General features: G+C 43.0%; 2 protein-coding genes across 4 annotated transcripts in view; one reads left to right on the top strand and one right to left on the bottom strand.

The window, feature by feature from the left end:
- Positions 1-465: 465 nt before the first annotated feature.
- FGF2 (fibroblast growth factor 2 (basic)) overlaps positions 466-27528 on the bottom strand; it is a 42822-nt gene continuing 15759 nt past the window's right edge. For 2 of the 3 annotated variants that reach the window (XM_014539029.1, XM_014539031.1), the window contains exons 2-3: positions 13762-13865; positions 5895-6234 (exon numbers count right to left, since the gene is read on the bottom strand). In XM_014539029.1, the coding sequence (XP_014394515.1) occupies positions 6049-6234; positions 13762-13865 (290 nt within the window). In that variant the 3' untranslated portion in view covers positions 5895-6048. Of the gene's footprint in view, positions 1090-5894; positions 6235-13761; positions 13866-27528 lie in introns of those variants that run through there. The other variant, XM_014539030.1, reaches the window with a different exon arrangement.
- On the top strand, positions 958-5862 carry NUDT6 (nudix (nucleoside diphosphate linked moiety X)-type motif 6). The gene is made up of 2 exons (XM_014539028.1): positions 958-1061; positions 5199-5862. Exons 1-2 carry the CDS (start codon positions 980-982, stop codon positions 5594-5596), a joined length of 480 nt encoding a protein of 159 aa, XP_014394514.1. The 5' UTR covers positions 958-979; the 3' UTR covers positions 5597-5862.

Below are 27528 nucleotides of genomic sequence, written 5' to 3' on the forward strand. Positions count from 1 at the left end.
CCTCAAGTCTGAGCCAGACACAGAAGGGTGGAAAGCCTGAATTCTGAGCCCACATAATCAGCAGTCTGTGGAAACTCTGGGAATCATGCCACTGCTCTCCAACCTAGCATAGTTGGGAAATGACACACTTTAAGAAGCACCCGTCCAGGAAATGAGAGGGCCACAAAGCACACCATAAAAAGGTCCATGAACTTGTTTTATGAATGAAGAGTAGAGGGTGTCCTGGCTCCAAGCTGTAGTGCCTTTATGAGTATGTCCTAATTTCTCATTCTTCAGCTTTGATCATGGTGGTTGGGTAGGTATAACAAACTTCTAGCAGGAAAAAATATGTTAGCCATAAGCATATTGTCCCATGCCTTTTCATAATTATTTTTAATCAGTTTTCCCCATGTTTATCTCCATTCCAAGATCAGATCTTCCCACCTGTCTCTCCCCACCCCCAAAGAAGGTGCACAAAAAACCCCACAAACTTAATCAGTTTTATTCACACTACCCATGAAATCATTAACACACAGGGCAAGAAAAATCATAAGGTTAATATATCTGATTAGACACATAATACAGAAAATAAATGTGAAATTAAAAGTAGTGTACTTCCGTGATTACATTTTTACTGTATTTTCTACTTATTTATAGCAGCATCTGTAAGATTCCTCTATTTGTTAATAGTTAACTAGCAGCAAATTTTTTTAAATTACACTAATTCAGTAGATGTTTCCCTTCACTGTTTTATTCATACAGAATTTATCACATTAACCAAACAAAACCACTTCTATTTCCCAAAGAAAACAGTGGGAAAATAATTCATAAGTTACCAGTCCCTCCCCCCGCCCCCCAAAAAAGGAAAAGAGTAATGAGGACAGAAACTGGAAAAAATTTACATGCAATTACCAAAAAATAAACTCTCAACCACCTTGACCAATATGGGTAAATATTGTGGGTCACCATATATGTGTGTTAGTGAATAAAAGCTGTGTTGATGTTATTTTCTGACTTTACACTGCAGTTGAAAAACATGTGGAAGTTCCCAGGAGGCCTTTCGGAGCCTGGAGAAGATATCGGTGTGTATCTTACATATTTTCAATTGGCCTGAAAATGTTAAGGAAATTCATGTTTTACTTTTTTTGCTGTATAGTTAAGAATAATATTTTCAATTTTCTAACTGGTTTAGACTAAGAAAATTTCAGAGAGGTTACTTCAGGGCTGATATAAAATTAGCAGCAAAACATGTAACATTAGAACTTACTCCATTAGTATAAAAATGCCATTAGGACGATACACCTGTTTTTCCCTTTAAGGCTGCTTCTAGAGTGATTTGTTTGAAAGTGAGAAGCTGTGGATATGCATCAGCAAAGTTTAGCATTGAAGGCTATTTGGAATATGACTAAAATTGTTGGAATTAAACTATGAGAAAACACAAATTCTTGACTATGTCATCACACAAGGATGAATAGTAACTTTTACATGAACTTCGAAACAAGTATTATTTATAAAGTCAGTTATAGAGCCATGGTGATGTAATTCTTCTATTTTTGAAAAATTTATCTACTAATTATTGGGACTAGTCAGAAGCCAAAGCATAGTGAAATATCTCATATGAGAAGATCTCACATGAGAGACATAACTCCTTAAAACAAGTTCCTGAGCTCAATATGGAAGACAGGGGAATTTGAAAAAAGCTAAGAATTCTCATTGTCACTGATTTTATAGGAAATAAATGAAAGAATAGAAACTGAGTTTTCCTACCTCTTCCTCCTTACCCCACTGGTCTAATACAGCCCCTGTCATAATAAATCAATAGGTAACTCATTTGGATACCAGTACTATTTCTCCACAACTTTTCCCTCAAGATTGCATGTCCCTGTTCTCTTTAGCCAACATTTATGTGAACACAATTTCCTAAATTATCCTTGGATATTTTATATAAAAATGTATATATTCCTGAAACTTAATTTCTAAAAATGTTACACAGATTAAAATGCTCTATATATAGTATACAGCCAACTCTTAACAACCAGTAAGTACATTTACTACATTCAAATAAATTCATAGCAAATTCTGGATTTTAGATACTTATTGACCCAGATTCTGTTGGGTCTTCTGTGGAAATAAAAGGGAATTTGGTAGTGGTGTGAGTGCTGGGAGGTAAAGCCATTTATCCTCGAACACCTAATTATCTTCCACTTTCCTTATGTGATGTATAAGAGTATGTGAATTAGTTAAGCTTATGTTACATCCTCACCCAACCCATACCAGGCAGGAAGCCGTCTGCAGGAGGTTTGTGTAGCTTCCTCGCCAATGAACTGGAGTTCATTTTTATGGATCTTCAGAATTTCAGATAGACTTATATTTAAATGTACATGAAGAAACACATTTCCAAGACAAATAGTTAGGTTTAAGTGTACTCCAGAACCCTTCAAGTCCAAGTAGTTAAGAATTTACTACTTTTTATGTATTTGTGGTTGACACAACAACCCACCTACCCAGAGATCATAGATACACCTCAACCGTGTGGAATGAAGGAAAAAGCAGCAGTTGTCATTCACCATACTTTCTAGTATAAATTAAAGCTTTGCCTTAGATTGATAAAACCCTGAAAGCAGCTGGAAATGGTAACTGACAGTAGAGTCCTGAACGACTATGTCTATCCAAAGGCATTTCTGTTCTGTAATACAATACAATAATAGATATTTTTAATGATGAAGCCAAATCATCCAAGAATTATTTATTTTCTTTAAACCCTATATTTAGGAACATAATCTATTTTAGGAATACTGCCATCACCAATGTGCAAGCATTCATACTGGCTCATAAGTAGTAAACACTGGTTAACTGGGAAACATATCTGTTTGCAATCCTTCATTCTTTGTTACTAGGTAAATGAAGCACTGTTGTCTGTAGTGTCTAAAAAGAATCAAGAGGAGCATATACAAAATGGAATGCAATCCTCAGGCTTTAATATCCTACCCTAGGAGTACAAAGGTTAAAAATGGAGGCATTGCCTTCCTAAAAAACCTCATTATCCCTGCCAGGGACAACCCCCTGCATAGCCTGAGGACTGCACCAGTCGCTGGTCTGGGTTCATCTGTGCCCCAGAGTCAGAGTGAAACACTAGGAAAGCCCACATTCTGCACAATTTTTCCATCTAATCCTTCATTAAATATCACAAAATAGAAATAACAAATATAAACTCCATCTCACTATTGTTCTACAACTAAACAAAATGCTATGACGTATTTAAACTTATCTCTCAATCAGCAAAAATACGGTAAAAACATAACCTCTTGGTTTTTCCTATGTTCTTCAAACTTGTAACACAGTAAATGGTATTTCAGTTTAGCTTACAGTACATTAGAATAACAAAGGCCCAACAGAGAAAAGCACTTTATCCAAATAAAAATTCAGATTCATGGCAAGATCTTTGGAGAAGAGATTTCCATCTGGGGGCAGAAGGGCTCTCTCATACCCTGGACACAGAAGCACCTACTTGCCCATTCAGTTTTCGCCTAGCCACTGCTCTGCTGATTCAAGTTAAACTGATCAGACTACCCAGGCAGTGCTGCTTTGGGGTCCACCGCATCGGTGACTGCTGAACAGGGCTGATTCCCTGACTGTCCCCATCTGTGATCCGTGACATGGAAACAGGCTAGATGGGAACTCAAGGCCCAAATCTTGACTAGTGATACTGAGAACTAGGCAGGACCCCCATGTTTAGTTTTCAAAGTGTTTAAAGAACACTTAACCAATAGTTAAGTGAGACCAGCCAATGACATGTAAAAGCTAAGACTAGTGCCACAGTCTTGAATAGATTTAATAACAAATATGGATTCTATACCAGACTGAAAATTATTTTTCTTAGTAAGGAAATTTTCCCCTTTTTAGCATAAATTCTTACACATTTTTAATTTAAAAATATAATTTCTAGCCCTGTGCAACCTGTGGCAAATCTCAATTATAAGGGGAGTAGGCATGTAATTAAAAAATGGCAGACAGATGGCTTACATTTCAGAGCACCTTGCTCCTCCTGCACACAATTCCAGAGCCATTTCTCAGGGAGCGTCCAGGGCTACCCAGGGAATTGGGAAGACAGTCCATGGCATAGCACATGGACTTGGAGACAGTCTCCTTGCCCTCCTCTTCCTTGCCTGTTCTTCACCAGTAAGACCAGCAAGACTACTAACAAGGCAAATATAATTTACTGCTTGACAAACAAGAAAAGGCGGGTACTAAAGGGTATTGGAACAAAAAGCTATGCAACTATGATAATTCCCGGCAAACTGGATAAGGAAGGCAGCTATTTTCAGGGCTTCTGGTGCCTCTTTGGGAGATAATGGCAGCATCACAGAATTAGAAGAAGCCATCGGGGATCATCTGGATAGTTAGAAAAAGCAGCCACCAGCATATGCTAATGGCAGTGAAAATCCTGCCCCATAAGTTTGTGTGTTATCAGAAAGTCACCCTTCTAAAATGTGGAAACCCTGTTGTATTACAAAGTTCTGTGTACTGCAAGTTTTTAAAAACCTCTGATGGAGTAACTGCAGCATCTGGGTGTTGGAGGAATGAATCTAAATTCTTTGGAATCTCAGGAAACAAAGGAGCTGCCCAAAATCCCAATTGGGATTCTCCGGACTGGATAATTAGTGGAGAACAACAAAAAGATTGCAAAGGCATCCTCCTGAGATTTGGAGGGCTGACTGTCCTCCACACCTGCCCCAGATCACCAGGAGAGGTCCGAGTCCCTTCGCAGTCTCTACACCCCGCAGCCCTACACGTTCATAAGGAGGGGATCACTTTTTCTCCACACCAACATTTATAAATTCAGGCAGTGTGGGTGGATGGTCAGGAACAGGTAACGACGAAGAAACATGTAGGAACAGTAACCGCAGCTTTGCAACCTATGTTTTCACCTTTTGAGAAGCAGAGCAGGAAGAAGTTAAAAATATGTGACCCCAAAAACATCAGGTGGATAGGCCCCCCAGTAGCAGCCAAAGAAATATTCACTATTTTGAAAGCTTCTTAGGTGTACAGTGGTAAGAAAATACTTTGGTATTTCAGGGTGTCAGAGTTTTTATTGAAAACTTCACTTTCTTAAAGTTTTGCTTCTGAACCTTTAGATAAAGTTCTCTAACTGAAAATCCTTGATGATTACCTTCTGAAAATGTGATTCTTATTGATTTGTACATCTTTTCTTCACGCAGGAGACACAGCAGTTCGAGAAGTTTTTGAAGAAACTGGTATACGATCAGAATTCAGGTCCCTCCTGAGCATTCGGCAGCAGCACAGCCACCCCGGGGCTTTCGGGAAGTCGGACATGTACATCATCTGCCGCCTGAAGCCGCGTTCCTTCACCATCGAGCTGTGCCCGCACGAGTGCCTGCGGTGCGAGTGGATGGACCTCACCGACCTGGCCAAGGCCGCCAACACCACGCCCGTCACCAGCAGGGCCGCGCGGCTGCTGCTGTACGGGCACAGGGAAGGCTTCGAGAAGATTGACCTGACCATGGACCAGCTCCCAGCTGTTTACACGGGCTTGTTCTACAAACTCTATCACAGGGAACTGCCAGACAGTTACAAAGTGATGACGGGAGTGGACTAAATCATATTTACATGTGTAAAAATTTTTAGTAAATCGTACATGTAGATTAATGTGTGCCATATTCTAAGAATGGTGCACATTTTGGGTTAACTAAATCTCTGACTTTAATTTTCTAATGTGTATGATTTCCATGAAGAAAATTTGCAAGTGCACACATTTTTAAAGCCTCTTTTCGAATGGAGTGAATGTATGGAAAGATTGTAGCTCTAAGTAAGCGTCACTGGATAAAGGCAAATGCTATATAAAAGGTGGAAATTTATACATTTCCAGGAATTCTTGTTGTTTTCTTTACTAAGGCAATGGTTAAATACTTTACTATTAGATCAAAGGTTATCTGACCAGTTATCCAAACTGAGCAGACAGCTGCACACATTTTCTTTTCCTTTCATTAACAAATTTCTAAAATATACCTCTTCCTTCATGTGAAACGAGATCAGATGGTGCCCTTAAGATCAGCTCTTAGCAGACATGGGAAGAAAAAGTATGGCTTTCTGGCCAGGTCCTGTTTTGGGTCCAAGTTTATACTGCCCATTCCGCTTCAATGCCACATACCAACTGGAGTACTTTCTTGACCGGTAAGTGTTGTAGTTATTGGATTCCAACCGTTCAAAAAAGAAACACTCATCCGTAACACATTTCTGAAAAATAAAGGAAGAATAAGTAGTTGTCATATTGCTATTATTATTTTACTCTGCATATTAAATGTTTTGACAATTCACTGCCCATTCTGCTCAACCAGCAGCAGTGCTGTTGGGTTCAGCGGGACAGTCAAACCAGCCAGACTCGGCAGGCCAGGCTCTGACACAGCCCAGACCCACAGAAGGATGCAGGATGGCCTCCAGCTAATCTCTTCAATGGAGGCAGCCACAGACCCTCTCTGCAGCCCCCCATGGGCAGGTATGTGTTAGGTGACAAGGGCACACAGGTAGTGTAGGAACCACACTGGCTCAGACTTAAGCACCCCACACACATAGCTTTCAGGGCTCTCCACAAAGAGGGGTACACCCAGTACCAAACCTCCCCCCTACACCTGGGGAAACCCAAAGCTATGGCTTCCAGTGGGGGTTTATGGTCCAGCCATGCGCATCCAATCCAGAGGCAGGTTACCAACTGGGTCATGTTGACTTATCAGGGTTCCTGTGAAACAGTGCTGGACAGGTAACTTTCCTATAGGCAAGAAACAGTTCCTTAAATTATATTTTTCCCAGTAGCTAATATTGTTTCAACGGCATAAAAGAATAGTTTATTGTACAGGAAATAGTGAATGTATATATCGCCCCCAAATTGTATTGAAACATATATGATTGGCATTCTCAAAACACTGAGAGATCATGAGGAACAAGTAATGGAGAACATACTCCTTTCTGGCAGTTTCTTGTGGGAGGGGGAACTACTCTGCCTTTTGACTTCAATCCAGCTATTTATCGAGGGGAGAAAATAGCCAGCTAAACAAATAGTTAGATCTGGTGATACGATTCCAAGTCATCAAGTCTAATAGGCTGCCACATGATTTCAGGTAAATGTTCAAAAATCAACTTCACACCCTGGCCAACAAGGCTCAGTTGATTGAGCATCAATCCTACGCATCAAAAGGTTGCTGGTTAGATTCCCGGTCGGGGCACATGCCAGGGTTGTGGGCTCCATCCCTGTTAGGGGGTCTGCAGGAGGCAGCCGTTTGAGGTTGTGCTCTCACATTGATGTTTCTCTCCATCTCCCTTACTCTCTCTCTAAAAATCAAACTATTTTAAAAACTCAATTTCACATGGTAGCAATGATGATACATACTGACCTCTGGGTGGGAGTGGGGAGAATCAACAAATGATTTGCTCACTTTAAGGGAAGAAAGGAAAAATAATTTATTTTTTTATATTTCAATTATAGGTAGATGAATAAAATCATAGAGAAAGGTATATAATTTTACACCTATTTCTATCTCCACATATAAATACAGCATGCGCACAAGCCCATGGCTTTGCATTAATGAGTGCACCAGGTTGCCACTTCTGTCTGGATACTCAAATCTAGGAAACTTCAGGACTGGGAAAACCCACATTCAAAAGACTTGAATCTTTTCCCGGATTCTTTGGTTCCAAGATCAACTGAGCAATGGCACAAACTGACAGGGAAAAAAAATCATAAATCAATAAGCAAAACAATGAAAAGAGCTGGTGTAATAACCAAAGTGAAAGGTTCTGAGAGAGACCTAACAGAGAACACATACATCTCAGGCGGTTAAAGTGAGGGTGGGTTGCGGCTTGCAGCAGTGAGAATTTTATTGGATGCTTACTTGGCTTTTGTTCATTAAACTTTTTAAAACTGAAATGCAAAATCATCCAGGTTTTTTTGCAACAAGTTAGTAAAGCAACATAAGTCTTTCTGATACAAATAAAACCCAGGAAGCCTTGCAGAGGAGCCAGCTCCGTCACAGCCAGGACTGCGGCTGGGGAAGGCCTGGTTGTGGTAACAGGGGAACCCTGCAGTCATGTGGGGCATCCACAGCCCACACCTCCACTCTGCCTCTGGTGAAATGCCTTCCGCCTCTTGTGATGACTGACGTTAACCTGTGTTCCTTTGTCATTTTTCAGCACCACTGATTAAAACCTCCCTCTTTCCCAATTCTAGGTTTGAGACGAGGAGTGGAAGTGAAAGGAAGTAAAGAGTAAAAGGAAAAGTCATACCGATCATAAAGATAACAGGGAAGGTTGTTATGGAGTGACGCAGGCTAACTCCCCAGTCGTCAGGACACTGATATGCTCATTTGGGGTGTTCTGTCAACTTCCAGGGCGCCCCACCTTGCCGTTGGCACTCCTTACAACGGTTGGCCTACGGGGATGGGTGCCATGCCAATAATATTCGCCTTCTCTGCCAGTTCCTACTATTTCAGAGAAGAGAAACAGTACCAGGGATTAAGTGGGCACTACATCATGGAACCCACAAACTGTTTCCACAGAGGTTACTTGTACCTTTACAAAAACAGCGCGGGCGGAAGGAAAGCTGGCTTCTGTGCCAAACGTCCAGACACGTACGTTTACTAAACAAGTGCTACGCACTTGAAAACAAACTGCAGTGCTTTTTCAAATGGGTCGTAGGGCAAAATTCGGCTCTCAGGAAAAGCAGGGGTTTCACATGACCATGTAAGTACAATTTCAATTCTCTCCTTTCTCAGTTTACAAATCTTCGGTGACTGTGACCTCAATGTTTCTATTAAAAATTGATGCAATAGAAGTTCCCTTAACCTTTATAAACATGTTTACAGAGCTTTTTTCCTATTCCCAGTGTTCAACTTCTCACCACTTCAAACCTCAGAGAAAGGGGGGTCCTCTGGAGGAATGACATCACAGAGGACGTGACTAAGTAGCCACTTCTCACACCTTTTCATCAAATCAAATTTTCCTTTATTTTGATTATTTAAATTTAAAAATAATGTTAAGATATAGAAAGCACACGGTTCCAATAATACATGCATTTATTTAACGTGTGTTTTTGTCTTCTAGGCACTGGGATTGGTCAGTGAACAAACTGAATGAGGACCATGCCTTTGTGCCACTCCAGTCTAGCAGGTGGAGACACCAAATAAGCAATGAACCTAAGTGGGTGACTTGTGTGCCAGATTAGAATGAATCCTGTGGAAAGAGTAAAAGCGAGAACGAGAGGGGTTGGGAGTGGGACGGTTGCAACACTAAATAGCACAGTCACAGGAGGCTCCCCTGGGAAAGTGACATTTGAGCAAATGCTGGGAGGTGAAGGAGTTAACCATCCAGACATGAGAGCAGGGCATTTCGAGCACAGAGAGGGGACAGCCAGCGTCAGCTAGAGCAGGATCAGGCCTGCAGCGTGTGAGGGGCTGCAAGGAAGCCCGGGTGCATGAAGGGAGGGGAGGCAGACATGAGGTCAGAGAGGAAACGAGATAGGAGATTAGGAGCTATTGTAAATACTCTGGGAAAATGGGAAACCACTGTAGGCTTTTGAGCAGCAAAGTGGCATGACCTGACATTCTCCCAGGGTTACTCTGGCTGCCAAGACCACACTGGGCAAAGGCCGATGCCGGGGCACCTGTATGAGGTGGGCTGAGTATCACAGGCAGAGGGAGTGGAGACTCAGACCGCAGTGGTGGCCATAGGGATGGTAAGAAGCTGTCTGCGTCTCACATGAGAGAATTCCAAAAAATTTATGTAGATACCTCCTCCAAGGAGATGGCGCATAACCCTGCCCCCTTCAGTGTGGGCCGTGTACAGTGACTTCCCTCCAAAGAAGACGGCATGGTACTGGGGGGACGATCACTCCACAGTGCCCCCTGCCCTCGCTCCTCCCTGTGCCACTGGCCTCAGGAGTCTCGCCTGCTGCTACATATTAGATTTGAACCTTCTGGTCATTTCCCCATGCTCTGTTTTTGGATTGTTTGTTCTTTTACAGTACTTTGATTTTGCAGTTTTGGCTTATGAGGGAGTTTGCTCAACATGAATCCAAAAATGCTTTTGCTTACACCACTTCCGATAATTAAAAACAGAGACGATGTAAGTATTAATACCGACTATTTCAGAACAAACTCAAACACACAAATTGTGAAAAGTTAAAAGGAAATTTTATCTTAATCTTGTAAAAAATAAAAATATATATGTTGTATAACATTTTATAAGATTGGTTTCTAAAAGAAGCAATAATTCTTATTAGGCAGTAACCTTTGCATTTAATTGTACTTTCTCTCTTAAATGATATACATTCCTCCTTAATTGTTGCATTTTTCTGACAATTTTGATCAGTACATATCGTCAATCTAGATAAGGGAGCCCTCAAAAAGCTAGTTTCCCTACTTTGCGTGTAGGCTTCATAGTGAAGGCCCCTCAAGTAAGAAAGTTATTCTACAGGCAGGTAAAAAAAAAAGTATTTTACTTTTACAGTGATTAAATGTATATCCTCAGGGAATATAAATGATTTCTCATGTTTCACTATTATGGGTCAACACAGGTCACACATACTCGAATACTTACTGAAATGTTTTGTTTGGTGAGCACAGTCTCTCACATTTTAAAGAAAACAATGTCGGACTTCCTAGCAGATAAAGACCAGGCAGATTGTTTCAGTTCAATGCTAACATTGAGGTTGCTCGGTGATTTAAACTTAAAACTACAATTGCCTCACTATATGCAATTTTTTAAAAAAAATCTACTACAATTTTGTGAACACTTAAGAAATCATAAATCCTAATATTTGCTCTGGACTTCTGTTGCTCATAGCAACAGAATTTCTCCTGCTATGGAATGGAATAAGGAGTCTGTTGTGGATTAAAGACTACTCCACGTCTGCCTCCAAATATAGGCTTTGGTAGTTAAATATAGTTACTCTTTGAACTTTTGTATTTTCTAGCTTCGAAGGGGGATGGGGGAGAGACCCTTAAGAAATGTTTGCAAACAGTGAGAAATCCTTATCCTGAATGCATTCATACCATTAATACATGAAGGTGTTGGAGGAAAAAAATGGGACACAACTTAGTAATTTTTCATGCACTCAACTGCTGGCGACCTACCTGACGTGACTTAGAAACCAAATGTTTTATGTAGCCAGAGTGCTCTCTTTTTGAGGGGAACTGGCACGTTTTACAAATCTCTGGGGGATCCCACACAAGAATGAGCCCTAACACAGCAGGCGGAATGGGGCCGGGTAGTTGAAGAGCAGGAAGAACCATGCCTTTGTCAAGTGCAAGTTCATAACCGCAGTTTCTCAATTCAAGGAGCCACTGCACGCCCAGGGGGTGCTTCTGGTCACAACACTGGACTGACACCAACAGCAGCGACTGCTGACAGCTCCACGCCTCTGGGTCTGACTCCGCCCCTTACTGAGCCACCACCAGCACCTCCTTGGTTTGAGGTGTGTGATTACTTTCTCTTCCGAAGATTGACACAGCCCACCCAGCCTGACACGAAGGAGATAGGATTGCCGCTGAACAGGCATGGCAGCCGGCCACCCAAATGGAGTGGTCAGATTAGCAATTAACCGTGAACTTGCCAAGTATAGATCCTAAGATGGAAGCTGGAACCATGATGCCATTCCTGAGAGGAAACCGATAAATTCTGAATTTCCCATTTATGTGGAACAGCTGTAGCTTTGTCTCTACAGAGGAGTGTGTGGTAAATCTCTAAGCATTGCTAAATTCACTCTTACTGCTGTGTCGGGAAGAATTAACACACATCCGAGGAGACAGAAACACATTTCAGATGAAATAAAAGGCCGTGACCTTAATCTTGTGGAAGGTCCTGGTTAGCTAAGAAAGAAAGGAGGAAATTTCTTTTAGAGCACTTTATGCTACTGGTGGTACGGAATCAACAGTTTTGGAAGCTTAATGCCTATTTACCAAGAAAAGAGATCAGAATTCCCTGAATTCTAACTTGTAGAGAATTCTGTAAGAATGAGAGACTGTTCCGTTTTTAGGTCCCTGGTCTTAAATGCATCTCCTCTTCTAAGGACGCCCGTAGTTTCAGAGATGCACTTGAAAGCAGAGTAGCTTCTGTTTTCATCTCTTTTGACAACATGGAGCCTTTTATCATTACAAACATACCCACTGCAGACTGTTCTCGAGATAAACAAGCCCTTCAGTGGCCACCTTACAGGGCAGCCATCATTATCAGGTTACTGGGTCTTAATCTCAATGAGTAGAAAACCACAGGGTAACACTCTCAGATTGCTCCCTGAGCCAGATCAAGACAGTCCTAGAAAAGGCTAGAGCTTTAAAAGCATTTGACGAGGGTCCTCCATAGTTAGTTATGACATAGCCAATGTGTACACCTCCTTCTTTCCACCATCTTCACTGCCTGACAGGAGCCAAACCAACACTGTTGTAAAAGCCACAGTGATTCACACCATGTATGACTTGTCACATCTGGAGGTGAGAAGAGTAGGGTTAAACCCTCTTCCTCCCCCTACAAGATCAAGGGCATCTAAAATTACCCGCTGCTTCACTGTCCTGGAAATATTTAAAATGCTACTTTGGTAGCGTTCCAAAGTATTACATCACCCCTTGAGTTGACAACAGACTGGTAGAAAAAAAGACAGGAGCAGTGGAAAAAGTGGATGTCCCAGGCAAGCAGTCCATCTTTTAGAGCTATTTTTCACCTACAAACGTCATCCATTCCCCTGATTCCACTACCACCTTGATGCTGATGACACCAAAGCCATATGTCAACACCGACCTCTAAGCTCCAGACCCATACCTCCAACCATGTAGTGAACATCCTCACCGGGTTTCTCTTCGGCAACTCAACTGAAATAGGTCTACATCTCTCCCCGGCACTTGCTCTTTTCCCCTTCACCCTTTCCCATCCACCCTCTCATCCAAACCAGAAACCTACGGGCCATCTTTGACTTTTCCCTCTGCTGTACTCCTAAACATTTTCCCTCTCAGGTGCTAGTCCTCGACTCAGCCTCTCTGCCCTGCTATTGCCAGGTGTCATCATCGATTGCCTGAACCGGCCCATCTCCAGCAATCTTCGCTGCCTCAAATCCATCCTCTAGAAAGTAACCACTGAGGACCTATTATGTATTAGACCCTGATGTTGACACTTGATATAAGTTATCTAATTTATAACTTATGGTCTTCACAAAAACAGTGAGATAGGAAGGATCATTAGTGCCTCTATTTTACAGATATGGGAACTAATTCAGAATCCTTGGTCCAAGAACCCACAGCTAATCAGCAGCAGAGCCAGTATTTATACATAGGATCAGAGCCCACATTCTCAAATAGCATTCCACGCTGCAAGGGTTTGTCAAATTTGACAGAAGAACCCTAACACTGATGCTCAAAAGTGTATATGTCCATTCCACTGGTCTTCAAACAACTGCGCAATATAAGGATTTAAAAACAAAACAACACTGTAGTTTCAAGCTTTGCAGAGAAGGCAGGAAAAGCAGTGAGCGAGGCCTCACACTCTGGACTGAAAGCTGCCTCAGAGGGGCTGAGTTTGCTTGCTTACTTTTTTACTCCCTCCGAACTTCAGTTTTTGTATCTGTGAAATAAAGAGCATGATACCCACATTTTATAGGGTACATATGGATATTAAATAGTATAATGCTTGTAAGACCCTTAATAAAGATTTACCAAATACCAACATCAGTACATACAGAGCATAAAAGCAAAGAAACAAACTACAAAAACAGAAAGCATTACTTACAGAAGCCTGTAACCGGCCGTCCTCCTTCATAGCGAGATAGCGGTTGGCACACACTCCTTTGATAGACACGACCCCTCTCTCTTCTGCTTGAAGTTGTAGTTTGACTAGAAGTAATGGGAAAAGTGACCTTTGTAGCATCATAGGTAAAGAGCCAACTACATGCAATGTAAAGACAGGAGACACCCCAGCAACCAGATAGTCCACTCTGGAAGACTGGCTGGGGGACGGGGGCGAGGGTTTGGGGGGATGGATATCAATTAAATTCTATGAGAGTGAGATGCAGGTCCACTAGAGGGGGCCTCCTGACCCCCTTCTCAGTACAGTGTCAGAGAGCAGAGGAGTGACAGAGTGGGGAATTTTTTTCCTTTTATGTGCAATTAGCCTCTACTTGGCTAGATAACTGCTTAATTTTTTTAAAGTAGATTGTAGGAAAACAAAAAATAGATATTACTTTAATATAATGATAATGTCACATAGACAAGGCATCTAGTTAATTCAAATAAAAATGAAATTCAAATTTTCTGTTTTGCTCTTCTTGCAAATTTCCAATTTGAATTCTCCTGCCTAGAACAGCATTCCCCAAAATGTACTTGGCTAACAGAGGTTACATAAAAAAACAGTCCTGGGGCCAAATAAATTTACGAAACAACTGTGCTGTTTATAAGAAAAGCACTTTAGACACAAACATCCAGGCAACTTGAACGTAAAAATGTGGGAAAAATATAAAATGCACACCCTCAGTGTAAGAATGTTGATATGGCTATTTTAACATCAAATGATGTAGACTTCAAGGCAAGTAATATAACTAAAGATAACAGGGTTATTTCATGATAAGAGGGTCAGATATATCAAGAAGACATAATAATCTTAACTGAGTAGCACCTCTTAATAGAATTCTGAAATATCTGAAACAAAAATTGACTAAAAAAATAAATAAGAATATAGAATATATGAATAACATTATCAACCAACTTGACCTGACTTTTTAAAATTTTATTTTAGATCAGGTAGGTTTCATTCACCTGAGACTTTTTTTTTTAAGATTTTTTAATTGATTTTTAGAGAGAGAGGAAAGAAGAGAGAGAGAGAGAGAGAGAGAGAGAGTGAGAGAGAAAAACATTCATGTGAGATCTAAACATTGATCAGCTGCCTCCTGCAGGGCCCCTACCAGGGATCGAGCCTGTAACCCAAGCATGTGTCCTGATCGGGGATAGAATCAGAAACCTTTCAGTGCATGGGGCAATGCCCGACCAACTGAGCCACACAGGCCAGGGCTCACCTGAGACTTTATTTTCCTTTTAACATCATAGTTGTTTGGAAACTGCTAAAAAATTAACTCTGCCACCATAGCAAGCTATCCAATGCTTATTTGTCTAGTGGACTTGAATTGTTCAAATTAAATACAGCTGAAAAGTTCTTTCTCCAAAGACACCATGATGTTAAGATGGCCTCTGGTTCTGAACTATTGGTGCTTCTGGTTCCTTTATTTTTAAACAATTTGAGATATAATTCACGTTGCGTACAACCTTGTTGCCCCACATTGCCTGTAACCAGTAGCCATTATATCCATTCTTATTCCTTTTGCCTACTTCCCCATGCAATCTCTGTCCTACCCAATATAAGCAGCGGCTAATGGAGTATGCAGAACAGATTTTTGTGGATGAGCTGCTGCTCTCCCATGCTGCCGGCTTTATTGGAATAAAAGCTCAGATATGATTCAACTCTGTCTGCTCAAGTGGTGACAGGCAGTCTGGACCCATTGGTCGTCCGGTTTCATTATCACCTATTCTGGAAAGCCTTCTGTGCTTGGTCTCTCCTGCTCCACCCCTCAGTTTAGGATGGGAACCTCTCCACTCTCCGGGGCCTGCTTCCTCTGCTCAGAAGTTTTACACCATCTTTGTCTGCCCCTCCCTGTCCAGGGGCTTCTTGAGGGCAAGGAACTGAGCTGTCCAACTCTGTATCTGGTTCTCACGTGCCAGGCACACAGGAGAATCTGAGGAAGCTCGCATGGATGAAAAGCAGCTTGGAAGGGAAAATAGGTGGGGATGAAAATGGGTCACAAGCTAACCTGACAAGCTCAGGGAAGGCCTGCCTGGTGGCCTTGCAACCTCAGAGACCCAAGTAATCACAAAGGATGGTCTGCAATTAAAACTTTCTAACTAAAAGTAGTTTATGGCAGGTAGTCGTGTCCTAGGCTAGAATCTTCCCTGACAAAAGTCAATCTTTACTTTAACTGAGCCTGTGTATTAGTCTTTTGTGTATCTACCATAACACACCTTTGGAATGTCTGGATAACTTCCTTGTTCCGGACCGCTCAGGGCACAACCAATGCACCAAAGCAGAGACTACAGATCCTCTCGTTGTTATTTGTATCATGTTCTTTGTTGACTATTCACTATCCTGTACCCACCTATGTAAAAGATGTATCACTCTCTAACCGGTTTGGCTCAGTGGATAGAGCGTCGGCCTGCAGACTGAAGGGTCCCAGGTTCGATTCCTGTCAAGAGCATGTACCTTGGTTGTGGGCATATCCCCAGTAGGGGGTGTGCAGGAGGCAGCTGATTGATGTTTCTCTCTCATCAATGTTTCTAACTCTCTATCCCTCTCCCTTCCTCTCCATAAAAAATCAATAAAATATGTTTTTTTTAAAAATTAAATAAATAAATAAAAGATGTATCATTTTACTTCTTATCCAATTCCAGAGGTTTCCTCCTTTGCTTTTTCCTGCCTCCCTAATCTATCACCAATGAATGTCATGTAACCTACTTATGTCTTCTCTTTTGATTATCATGTATAAAATCAGGTGCAAAATTGCCATCTTCTAGAGCTTTATCTCAATGTGTTGAGATTTTACTCCTGGCAATTGTTGACAGTTTGGCTCAAATAAACTCACAAAAATTAATTATATGGTTGAATGTTTCTTATGTTGACACGGCTAAAGAAGCAATTGCAGTGATGTCCTCAGTGTCATGAGACTACAGAAAAGGACACAGGGATGATCAGGTGGAAAGTCTGTCTAGGAGGAGTAAGGTCTAGGCTAACTTCTGAAGGTCAAGTAGGAGATAAGCTAATGAACAAGGTCCAGGGTAAGGAGACACGGGGGATGGTATTGCAGGTAGAATATTATCCCAGGACTGAGACACATAACAGCTACACTTGTTCTACACGGCCAGGTCCTAGGCAGCCAGAGCCATCAGCATAATCCAGTCTGAGCAACTACAGGTCCAGTAATCCAATTTCCTCTCCAATCAGTTACGAGGGAGAAAAAGGATGGAAGGAGGACCTGAGACTAAAATGGCTTAAAACTCACATATTTGAAAAGGCAAAACTAAAGTATTTAAGGATGCCTAGCAGTGGGATGAAACTTAAATTCAAATAAGTGATTAAAATAAAAACCTGTACACTTTTATATGGGAGGCAGGGACCAGGATTGGGACAGGGGACACAGGCATTGGGGTTGTGGGCAAAGGTTCTGTTTTCTTTCTCTCTTTTTTTCTTTCTTTCTTTCTTCTTTCTTTTTAAAAAATATTTTTACTGATTTGAGAGAGAAAGGGAGAGGGAGAGAGAGATAGAAACATCAATGATGAGAATCATTGATTGGCTGCCTCCTGCACACCCCCCATTGGGGATCGAGCCTGCAACCCAGGCATGTGCCCTTGACTGGAATCGAACCTGGGACCCTTCAGTTCGCAGGCCAATGCTCTATCCACTGAGTCAAACCGGCTAGGCTCTTTCTTTTTTTTTAAAGAAGGAGATTAACACTCAGCTTGCTGTTTCAGTTATGTGCCACTAGGTATTTTATTTTTAAAAAATATTTTTATTTATTATTTTTTTGAATATATTTTTATTGATGTCGGAGAGAGATAGAAACATCGATGAGAGAGAATCACTGATTGCCACCTGTACGCCCACTACTGAGGATGGAGCCTGAAACCTGGGCATGTGCCCTGACCAGGAATCAAACCCTGACCTCCTGGTTCATAGGTCAATGCTCAACCACTGAGCCACACCAACAGGGCCAAAAGTTCTGTTTTCTGACCAGAGTTATGGTTACAAGAATGTTCACCTGTAATAATTTCATTAAAGTACAAATCTGTTTTATGTAGTTTCTATATCTATGGTGTATTTTACATTTTTTAAGTTTTTTTAAAAAAAATTTTTTTTAAAGAACTACACTAAAAAACCAAAAATAAATGGGACTTCAGACAAGATTTCACCCGGGTCATTTCAGCAAGCTGGAGACCACCCACTATATTTAGTTTATGGATACACAAAAGTCAACAATTTTGATAAACAAAGACTTCTGGTGGCTTTCTAACGTTAAAATTAAACCCAGTAAGAGATGAAAATAATGCCGAAACCGGTTTGGCTCAGTGGATAGAGCGTCGGCTTGCGGACTGAAAGGTCCCAGGTTCGATTCCGGTCAAGGGCATGTACCTGGGTTGCGGGCACATCCCCAGTAGATGTGCAGGAGGCAGCTGATCGATGTTTCTCTCTCATCGATGTTTCTAACTCTCTATCTCTCTCCCTTCCTCTCTGTAAAAAATCAATAAAATATATTTAAAAAAAAAAGAGAGAGATGAAAATAAAAAATAAATAGTGTCCTATCCAAGCTTAAAGTTCAACTTTTTTTTTTCCTGTTGTAGCATAAAAACAAAAGCTGTCAAACCACACAACTGCCTAATCTAATTGTTAGGCGAGATCTTAGTGGTCAATCAGTCCCTTCATTACGCAATTAAATCTTCAGTCCCAGCTGCAATGTCCCTGAGGAGCAGTTGTCTTAAGTTTTAGTTGAAAATCCCAGCAAACGAGAATTTAGTCTCTTCAAAGTGACTGAGGGTAAGCAAGCAAAGGCACAGAGACTGGGATCACCATAAGGACACCACTCACATGTTCAAGTGCTCAGATCCCTGCACGCGACACATGCAGTGACACAGTGTAACCCAAAAGCCAAATTATTATTTCAATGTTAACGCCATGGCTCAAAACAGAACTCCTTTTTTGGAATGTTCTTCAGAATTTACATGGTTGCCTTTCGAATATGCTCAAGGATGATGAATCTTAAAATCATAAATGCCAGACTATAGGAGCTGAAAAGGACTTCAGGCAGCGTCCAGCGCACCCTCCTCGTTTACAAATAAGGAAACGGACATCCAGAGAGGTTTGTCCCTGGTGAAAAATACAGACTTTGGAAACAGTTAAGTCAGCATTTCCACGGACGGCGAATACCTTTATTCATTCATTCAATAAACATGCACTAGTAACAGCTATGTGCCAGGATCTGTGCTTAGCGATAGGAAGCACAGAGGAAAACACAGCATCTTTCTGACCTTGGAGGACACCCAGTATTGTTGAGGAGATGAGGATGGCACACAGAGAAATCACTAGACAGGTTCAGTACCGTAAGTGCTGCCAGAGAAGTGTACACAGCTATTGTGAGCACTCGTAAGGTACCCCGAACCCAGGGAGATGGAAGGCTTCCTAGGATCAGTGACAACTGATGGAGACCAAAGGAATCCGCAGGAGTTTGTCAGGAAAACAACAGCAAAGGACCCTCATATGTATAACTTCCAAAGGAGAGGGGGCAAGGAAGCCACGCAGCCCAGGAGCGGCAGGTACTCAGGTGCGGTGAGCACAGTGTGAGGGTGGAAGAGGGCGGCAGGGACACCAAGAGGCTCTGCTTACATGTTAAGGAGTTTGATGTTTAAGGAGAAGGGATGGGAGGATAAGAGCGTGTAGGGAAACAGCTGGGATGGAGAGAAGGGAACAAAGGGAATGAGGGAGGCAAGGACAGAGGGAAGGGTGAAGAATGAGTCCAGGTCTCTCTGTCTTAACACTGAGACAGAGACTTATGCCCGGCTGGTGTGGCTCAGTGGTTGAGCATGGACCTATGAACCAGGAGGTCACGGTTCAATTCCTGGTCAGGGCACATGCCCGGGTTGCAGGCTCATCCCCAGTAGGGGGCGTGCAGGAAGCAGATGATCAAAAATTCTCTCTCATCATTGATGCTTCTCTCTCTATCTCCCTTCCTCTCTGAAATTATAAAAATATGTTAAAAACAAAAAACAAACAAACAAAAAAACCCCACCTGGGACATTACTGAGACAGGAAATCCAGGAGGAGGGACAAGTTGGCAGGAGAAGACAATGAGATGTGTTCCAGTGAGACACACTGAAAGTCTGTGGAAAGTACAGATAGAGATTTCCAAACACATGGATCTGGAGCTCGGAAAAGAAAAACAAAAGCTGTCAAACCACAATGAGATTAGGCAGTTGTGTGGTTTGGTGACCACAGCAAACTGGCTGCCTTGGGCACACAGGCTGCACCTAACCCACCAGGGAGGTGCACAATGGCTGCAGAGTGTGTCGCAGATGCAAATTCAAGAGCAAAGGACAGGCTCCTGGGAGCACCAGCATTTACGGAGTGAGAGCCTGGCAGACAGTGGTCAGCCCAGGCCCCTGCAGGAAGGTCTGTATACACACACCTGAGAGCTGCATACACACAGATTTGGAAACTGATGGACAAAATTGTTATTCTCTGCAGATGGTAGTTTTCTACATTAAATATCAAGAGACTAAATGCAATGTGATGTTCTGGATTGGATCCTGGGATAGAAAAGGACATTAGTGGAAAAGGTGGCGAAATCCAAATAAAGTCTGTAGTTAACAGTAATGTACCCGTATTAGTTGTTTTTGTTTTTTAGTTTTGACCAACGTGCCAAAACAAAGTGCCATTATGTAAGAAGCTAAGCTCTGGGAAAGCTGGGTGAAGGGGACGGAAACGCTCTGAAAATCTTTGCAATTCTTCTGTAAATCTAAAATTATTCTCTTTTTTAAAAAATATTTTTTTATTGATTTCAGAGAGGAAAAGAGGGGGAGGGAGGGAAAGAGAGACAGCAACATCAATGATGAGAGAGAATCATTGATTGGCTGCCTATTGAGGATCCAGCCCGCAACCCAGACATGTGCCCTGACCAGGAATCGAACTGTGACTTCCTGGTTCATAGGTCGATGCTCAACCACTGAACCACACCGGCTGGGCTAAAATAGTTTAAATATAAATAACTGTAATATAATATGTCTGAAATGCAAATTTTCTTGCCATAATTATTATACGTCTAAGTCATAACATTTAATTTCTGCAATTTAAAAAATATTGAAAATGTACTGCTGATTTATGCCAAAGACAGAGCTGTTACAAGCAATTCCAATCCATAAAAACTTACAGAAATCAGTTTCCTCCAATACAACCTCTTCCGGATTTCATACGTCAAGTCCCCAAATGCACATTTGGGCTGCCTGAGCTGCAGACCAGAGCAAGTGTGACAGCAGAATACTGAGGACATCAGACGATTCCTGGTCCTTCTAACGCAGCTGCTGTTTAAGAATGGTAAAGGTTTCTACATCTATGGTGGCATCCGCTAATTAGACCGATAGCAAGAAAGAGAGAAAGACATTTGGCATCTTGTGATGTTCCAGACGCTCCAGGGGCAACGCAAGGTCAGGGCAGAGCTGCACAACACGGGAAACAGAACTTCAAAGACAGAGAGAAAAGGAAACACTCGCAGGAGCATCACAGCAGGTTGACAGGTAGAGAAAACACCTGCCTCACTCTTTCTGCAGCTGCCAGGGCTCCAGACGCATCGGACTCTCCAGCGTCAGGCCGAGGCCAGAAAGGCTCTGCCCCCGAGGGCACTTCTTGGCCTGCCTCATGGGGATCCTGTCGTTCAGGCGGGAAAATTCCCGCAGCCCTTGGCGGGGCATTTTCTGGCAAGGATAGCTGCAATGCTGACACTCGGTCGCCTGGGCCTTGGGACCCCGCATTGTTGCCACAAAGCAACAGGGAGTGCAGGCATCTGTAAATACCAGCTTCCACCCACAGGCGTCATGAGCTCTGTACAGTGTTAAATGGCCTTTTCTTCCCAGAGGCCAGCCGCTGGACAAATGTTTCTATAAATAAGTCGGCCATGGAATCACAGAAATGGAGACCAGATTGGTGGGTGCCAGAGGGGGCAATGGGGGGATGATGTGGCTATGAAAGGGCAGCCCAGCGGCCCTGGCGGTGGCAGTTCTGTACCTCGCCTGTGTCGCTGTCGACACCCTGGCTGTGATGTGATGCCATAGGATTGCAAGATGTTACAACTGGGGAGAAGGTCAGCAGGATCTCTCTGTATTACTTCTCACAATTGCATGTGACCCTCAATTACCTCAAACTTTAAAAAATTAATTACAAAACGTCAGCCGACTGACGTTCAAAATCTGACCTAGTTTACTAACTGACGTTTGAAATACATGTTTGAGAGACACAGAATTTTTGGAGAGAAAAGAATACAAACCAACGAATGTAAAGAAGATAGACTACTCTGGGTAATATTTTTACTGTAACTTCAGTTTCCAAGGCAGCCTCGGAACGCGTCCACCAGAAGGCGAGGGCTTGGGCATAGAGGAGGGAAGGATGAAGCTGCAGTATCACTTCTGCACCTGTTTGTCGCATTATTGAAGAATTAGGTGGTAGAAGGGGGTTATGTAAAGACAAGAAAAAGATTTTCTGTGCCTCAGATGGCTGAATGTCTACAGGTTGTTATGTTTTTCACTAGCAAACAACTCCAGAACTGCTCCGGTGCCCCCAGAACATGTGATCACTGCCCATTTCTCTGTATTTCTTACACTGTTTACTGGATAAACAGGCCCTCCAGCCCCTTGGGCAGGAGTCTGTGCCACTTAGGAGAAATCTTGAGCATCTTGGACTGGAGGTGGGAGCCCCAGGTGTGAGAGGGTCGCTCTGTTGTCTGTGGAGAGCAACGCAGACAGGCCTGGGAGGGAGTCACATCCTGGTACGGAACAAACTGTGGGACGCCTGACCTTCAGTCAGGGCTGGCCACTGCTAGAAGCTGAGAAATGCTTTCACTGGAAAACAACTCCCGAGGCTTCTACATCTCAGTTCTATGTACAAATCAATTCTAGAAGCATCCTTACCCACCCCTTTGGTTTGTCTCAGAGTAAATGGACTTCAGCATTCAAGGAACTTGGGGAGATTCTTGTGCGAAAAGTTGGGTAACAAGCTCCAAGGCCTACAGAGGCCATGCCAGGTTCATGCAGCGTGGGGCAGCTTGGGGACAGGACCCAGAAGGGCAGGGAACAGTGGGCTCTGTGCTCAGCTGCAGAACACATACCCCAGCTCCTGGGGCCGCCACCACTCAGCACCAGCCCAGGGCAGAGATTTTCTCTTTCTTTCTTTCTCTCTCTCTCTCTCTCTCTCTCTCTCTCTCTCTCTCTCTCTCTCAAACACACACACACACACACACACACACACACACACACAGTATGTGATGGAAATCTGGCCGGAATACCCTGAAATGAGAAGCAGCTCAGATCAAGATTAACAAGCAAAACATAAGCTGCCTCAAGCAAGCATCCAACATGCCCAAGCGATGGAGGGCGGCCTGACTGCAGCCTCCTGTTGCCACTTCTTTCTGTCCTTTTGCAATGCTTCTTGGATGCCTGCAAGAGCCTGAGTTTTCTCTCCCCGTGGCAACCAGCTTGGTTGGCGGCGCACTGAACCCTGGGGGTGAATGCCAACTCAACAGGCTGTTTGTGTTCCCTGCACTTCCCTCTGGATCGAGGAGTTCACATTCATCTACAAAAATCACACAATTCAGGCAGCTCCAGAACAGAAAACAGAGCTGCAAGTGTGAACACTGGGAAGGGGGAGGGCAGCTGCCCAGTGTTCCAGCCATTGAGCTGCACTCTCTTGGTCATTTGATTTGACTAAGGAAATCATTAGGAAAAGACCTTTTGGAGCCGGCTGAAGACAAGAGCGGTTTCTGCTTGACTCTCATGAAAATAGCCGGACAGCATGTCCCTCAATCAATGACGAGCATTACTGCAGCCTCCGCTCTGGAAAACCCTGGTTCCAGCCAAGAGCCCAAGGCCCATGTCCAAGACTCCTGAGGAGGCCCTCCCAAGGAAAACGCTCCCTCCGGGCACCCTGCATGGCAGAGCCGCCTGGCTCCGGGAGGCTGGAACCAGCTCCTCCGCCTCCAAGTCGCCAGGAAGGAGCAGGGACTGCCCTCCGCTGTGCTGAGAATCCAAGGGGATAAAACAGGTCTCAGTTAGACGGGATCACAGCTCTAGCCCAGAACGCAGCTGCGGTGAAGTCCAAGTTAATAAAGCTACGTGGACCACTCGGAGTTCAGTTCTTTAAAACAGGGCACTTGACACTGGGGCTGGAAGCTGGTGGGGTGGGAGATTCTTTGAAAATGCCTGCTGTTTCCTTACAGAGTATCCCAAATGCTGAGGCTGCGCACTGCCACAGGTCCCACAAAGAGACAATGCCTTTGGAATGGAAGTGAACAGCATCAAAACCATGCCTGGGAATCTCAGCATATGCCCTTACACTTCCAGAGTGAATCTCAGCATATGCCCTTACACTTCCGGAGTGAATCTCAGCATATGCCCTTACATTTCCGGAGTGAATCTCAGCATATGCCCTTACACTTCCGGAGTGAATGCCTTCCTGTGTCTGTCAGTTTAACAGGCTGTCTCCTCACATGAACAGGAACCTCGTCATTCAATGTCCTTCCCAAATTCCTAACCCATTCTGTGTGCTCCATCCACAGAAGAATCAGGTCTGCTCAGTGTGTGGTGTGACCAGCTAGGCCCTCAGTCATCCCACCCTCTGCTGAGTGTCTAGCAAATGTCATAAAAAAATAATTCATGAAACTGCATTCTGTATCTCCATTTCATACATAGGATCATGCACCCTTTCATTTGACTCTCTTGATGTTATCCATTTTTGTTTATAAAAAGGATGAATTTAACTTAAGTTTTGCTTCTTTTCTTCATCTAACCAACACTGTGAGGCACCCCCTGAGTGGGGAGCAGGGCACTAGAACATAGTCCCCACACCGCCCATAACAGTGAAACCAGACTGTGTGGATGTGTTAGCCAACTGAATCAGGAGCAGTGCAACGAACAAAAGACAATTCAAGATTTTTAAAAATTGAGGGATTCCATTAAAGGGATCTAATTTCTATCCCACTGAAACATCCAATTCCTCTCACCACCTACCTAATTCTTGAAAACACAGTAGCAACAACCAACCCCTTCCACTCTACATCTATTCTTCGGGATTTGTGCCCTGCAGCCACTTTGGCTCCTCCGTTCCCTCTGTGTTCTAAGACATTTGCAATGTAGAAGGACTTAGACTCGGATTAGGTACCTTCTCTCCTCGTGCTCTGATTCTGGAGGGTGGGTAATATATGATAGTGGAGTAGGGTCAATTAATAAAAGCCTCAGAAACACAAGCAGGAAGGTTAGGTTTCATGCAGTAAGAACTATGAGTAGACTGCGCATTCTTGAAAAGAAATGCATCAGACTGAAAATGGCGTTTAAAGAAAACTTATCTGAAAGGTATTGCAGGTGTTCGTGTGTAAGATAATAAGGACATGGACTCTCAGGGTGGCATTGAAGGTGCAGAACCAAGGAATAAATGCCAGGGTTTCATGAAATCTGGATTTGGATGGTTTCTTTTTTGTTTTTAATGTGTTTTTAGTGATTTTAGACAAAGAAGAAGGGACAAGGAGAGATAGAAACATTGACGAGAAACACCTCCTGCACGCCCCCCTACTGGGGATCGAGGCCACAACCTGGGCATGAGCCCTGACCAGGAATCAAACCTCTTGGTTCATGGGTCAAAGCTCAACCACTGAGCTAAACCAGCTGGGCTGGACTTGGGTTTTTAAAACAAAACAAAAAACAAGAAGGAGAAATAAGTTGTGTTTAGGTTTTCCACTTAGAAATATGAAAACTGATGTAGAATAATCTGGGGAGGAAATTGATGAAATTTATGGCCCAGTACCAGCTCCAAGCTCATCAGAGAGAACAATGAACTGCTCATTTGATTGGAAGTGAAGTTAGTAGATTCAAGTTCACAGAGCAACGTTCACATGAAGGTATTTTCCAGACAGTAGGAACTTGGGCCCTGGATGTGGTAGATTTATTTTGGTGGTTCTAGTCAACCAGGCCTCTTGTCAGTCACACCTTGTGTAACTCCTCCCATATTGACTCTAATCTTGGGCCACGTTGACTGAATTTGATCAATGGAGATTAGCAAACATGATGTAAACAGTGCTTCGACACTGGAGTTTGTACCTCTGCTCTTGAGATCCAGCCATTATGTAAAGAGGCCCAAGCTAGTCTCATGGGGAGACCACAGGGAGAAAGAGAGTCTCAGGCACCCAGGATGGCAGATAGGCACATGGAGCCATTTGAGAGAGTCCTGTCCCAGCCACCATGTGTCTGTAGCTGTATGAGAAATCCCAAATTACTAGCAGAAGAACCATCCTGCTGAACCAGTCAATCCATGGAATGAGAAATAACCACATGTTTAGGTCAGGGCACCCCCTGAGTGGGGAGCAGGGCACTAGAACATAGTCCCCACACCGCCCATAACAGTGAAACCAGACTGTGTGGATGTGTTAGCCAACTGAATCAGGAGCAGTGCAACAAACAAAAGACAATTCAAGATTTTTAAAAATTGAGGGATTCCATTAAAGGGATCTAATTTCTATCCCACTGAAACATCCAATTCCTCTCACCACCTACCTAATTCTTGAAAACACAAGTAGCAACAACCAACCCCTTCCACTCTACATCTATTCTTCGGGATTTGTGCCCTGCAGCCACTTTGGCTCCTCCGTTCCCTCTGTGTTCTAAGACATTTGCAATGTAGAAGGACTTAGACTCGGATTAGGTACCTTCTCTCCTCGTGCTCTGATTCTGGAGGGTGGGTAATATATGATAGTGGAGTAGGGTCAATTAATAAAAGCCTCAGAAACACAAGCAGGAAGGTTAGGTTTCATGCAGTAAGAACTATGAGTAGACTGCGCATTCTTGAAAAGAAATGCATCAGACTGAAAATGGCGTTTAAAGAAAACTTATCTGAAAGGTATTGCAGGTGTTCGTGTGTAAGATAATAAGGACATGGACTCTCAGGGTGGCATTGAGGGTGCAGAACCAAGGAATAAACGCCAGGATTTCATGAAATCTGGATTTGGATGGTTTCTTTTTTGTTTTTAATGTGTTTTTAGTGATTTTAGACAAAGAAGAAGGGACAAGGAGAGATAGAAACATTGACGAGAAACACCTCCTGCACGCCCCCCTACTGGGGATCGAGGCCACAACCTGGGCATGAGCCCTGACCAGGAATCAAACCTCTTGGTTCATGGGTCAAAGCTCAACCACTGAGCTAAACCAGCTGGGCTGGACTTGGGTTTTTAAAACAAAACAAAAAACAAGAAGGAGAAATAAGTTGTGTTTAGGTTTTCCACTTAGAAATATGAAAACTGATGTAGAATAATCTGGGGAGGAAATTGATGAAATTTATGGCCCAGTACCAGCTCCAAGCTCATCAGAGAGAACAATGAACTGCTCATTTGATTGGAAGTGAAGTTAGTAGATTCAAGTTCACAGAGCAACGTTCACATGAAGGTATTTTCCAGACAGTAGGAACTTGGGCCCTGGATGTGGTAGATTTATTTTGGTGGTTCTAGTCAACCAGGCCTCTTGTCAGTCACACCTTGTGTAACTCCTCCCATATTGACTCTAATCTTGGGCCACATTGACTGAATTTGATCAATGGAGATTGATCAAAATCAATTAGCAAACATGATGTAAACAGTGCTTTGACACTGGAGTTTATACCTCTGCTCTTGAGATCCAGCCATTATGTAAAGAGGCCCAAGCTAGTCTCATGGGGAGTCCACAG

This window comes from Myotis brandtii, unplaced genomic scaffold (assembly GCF_000412655.1).
Source record: "Myotis brandtii unplaced genomic scaffold, ASM41265v1 scaffold208, whole genome shotgun sequence".
Lineage (NCBI taxonomy): Eukaryota > Metazoa > Chordata > Mammalia > Chiroptera > Vespertilionidae > Myotis > Myotis brandtii.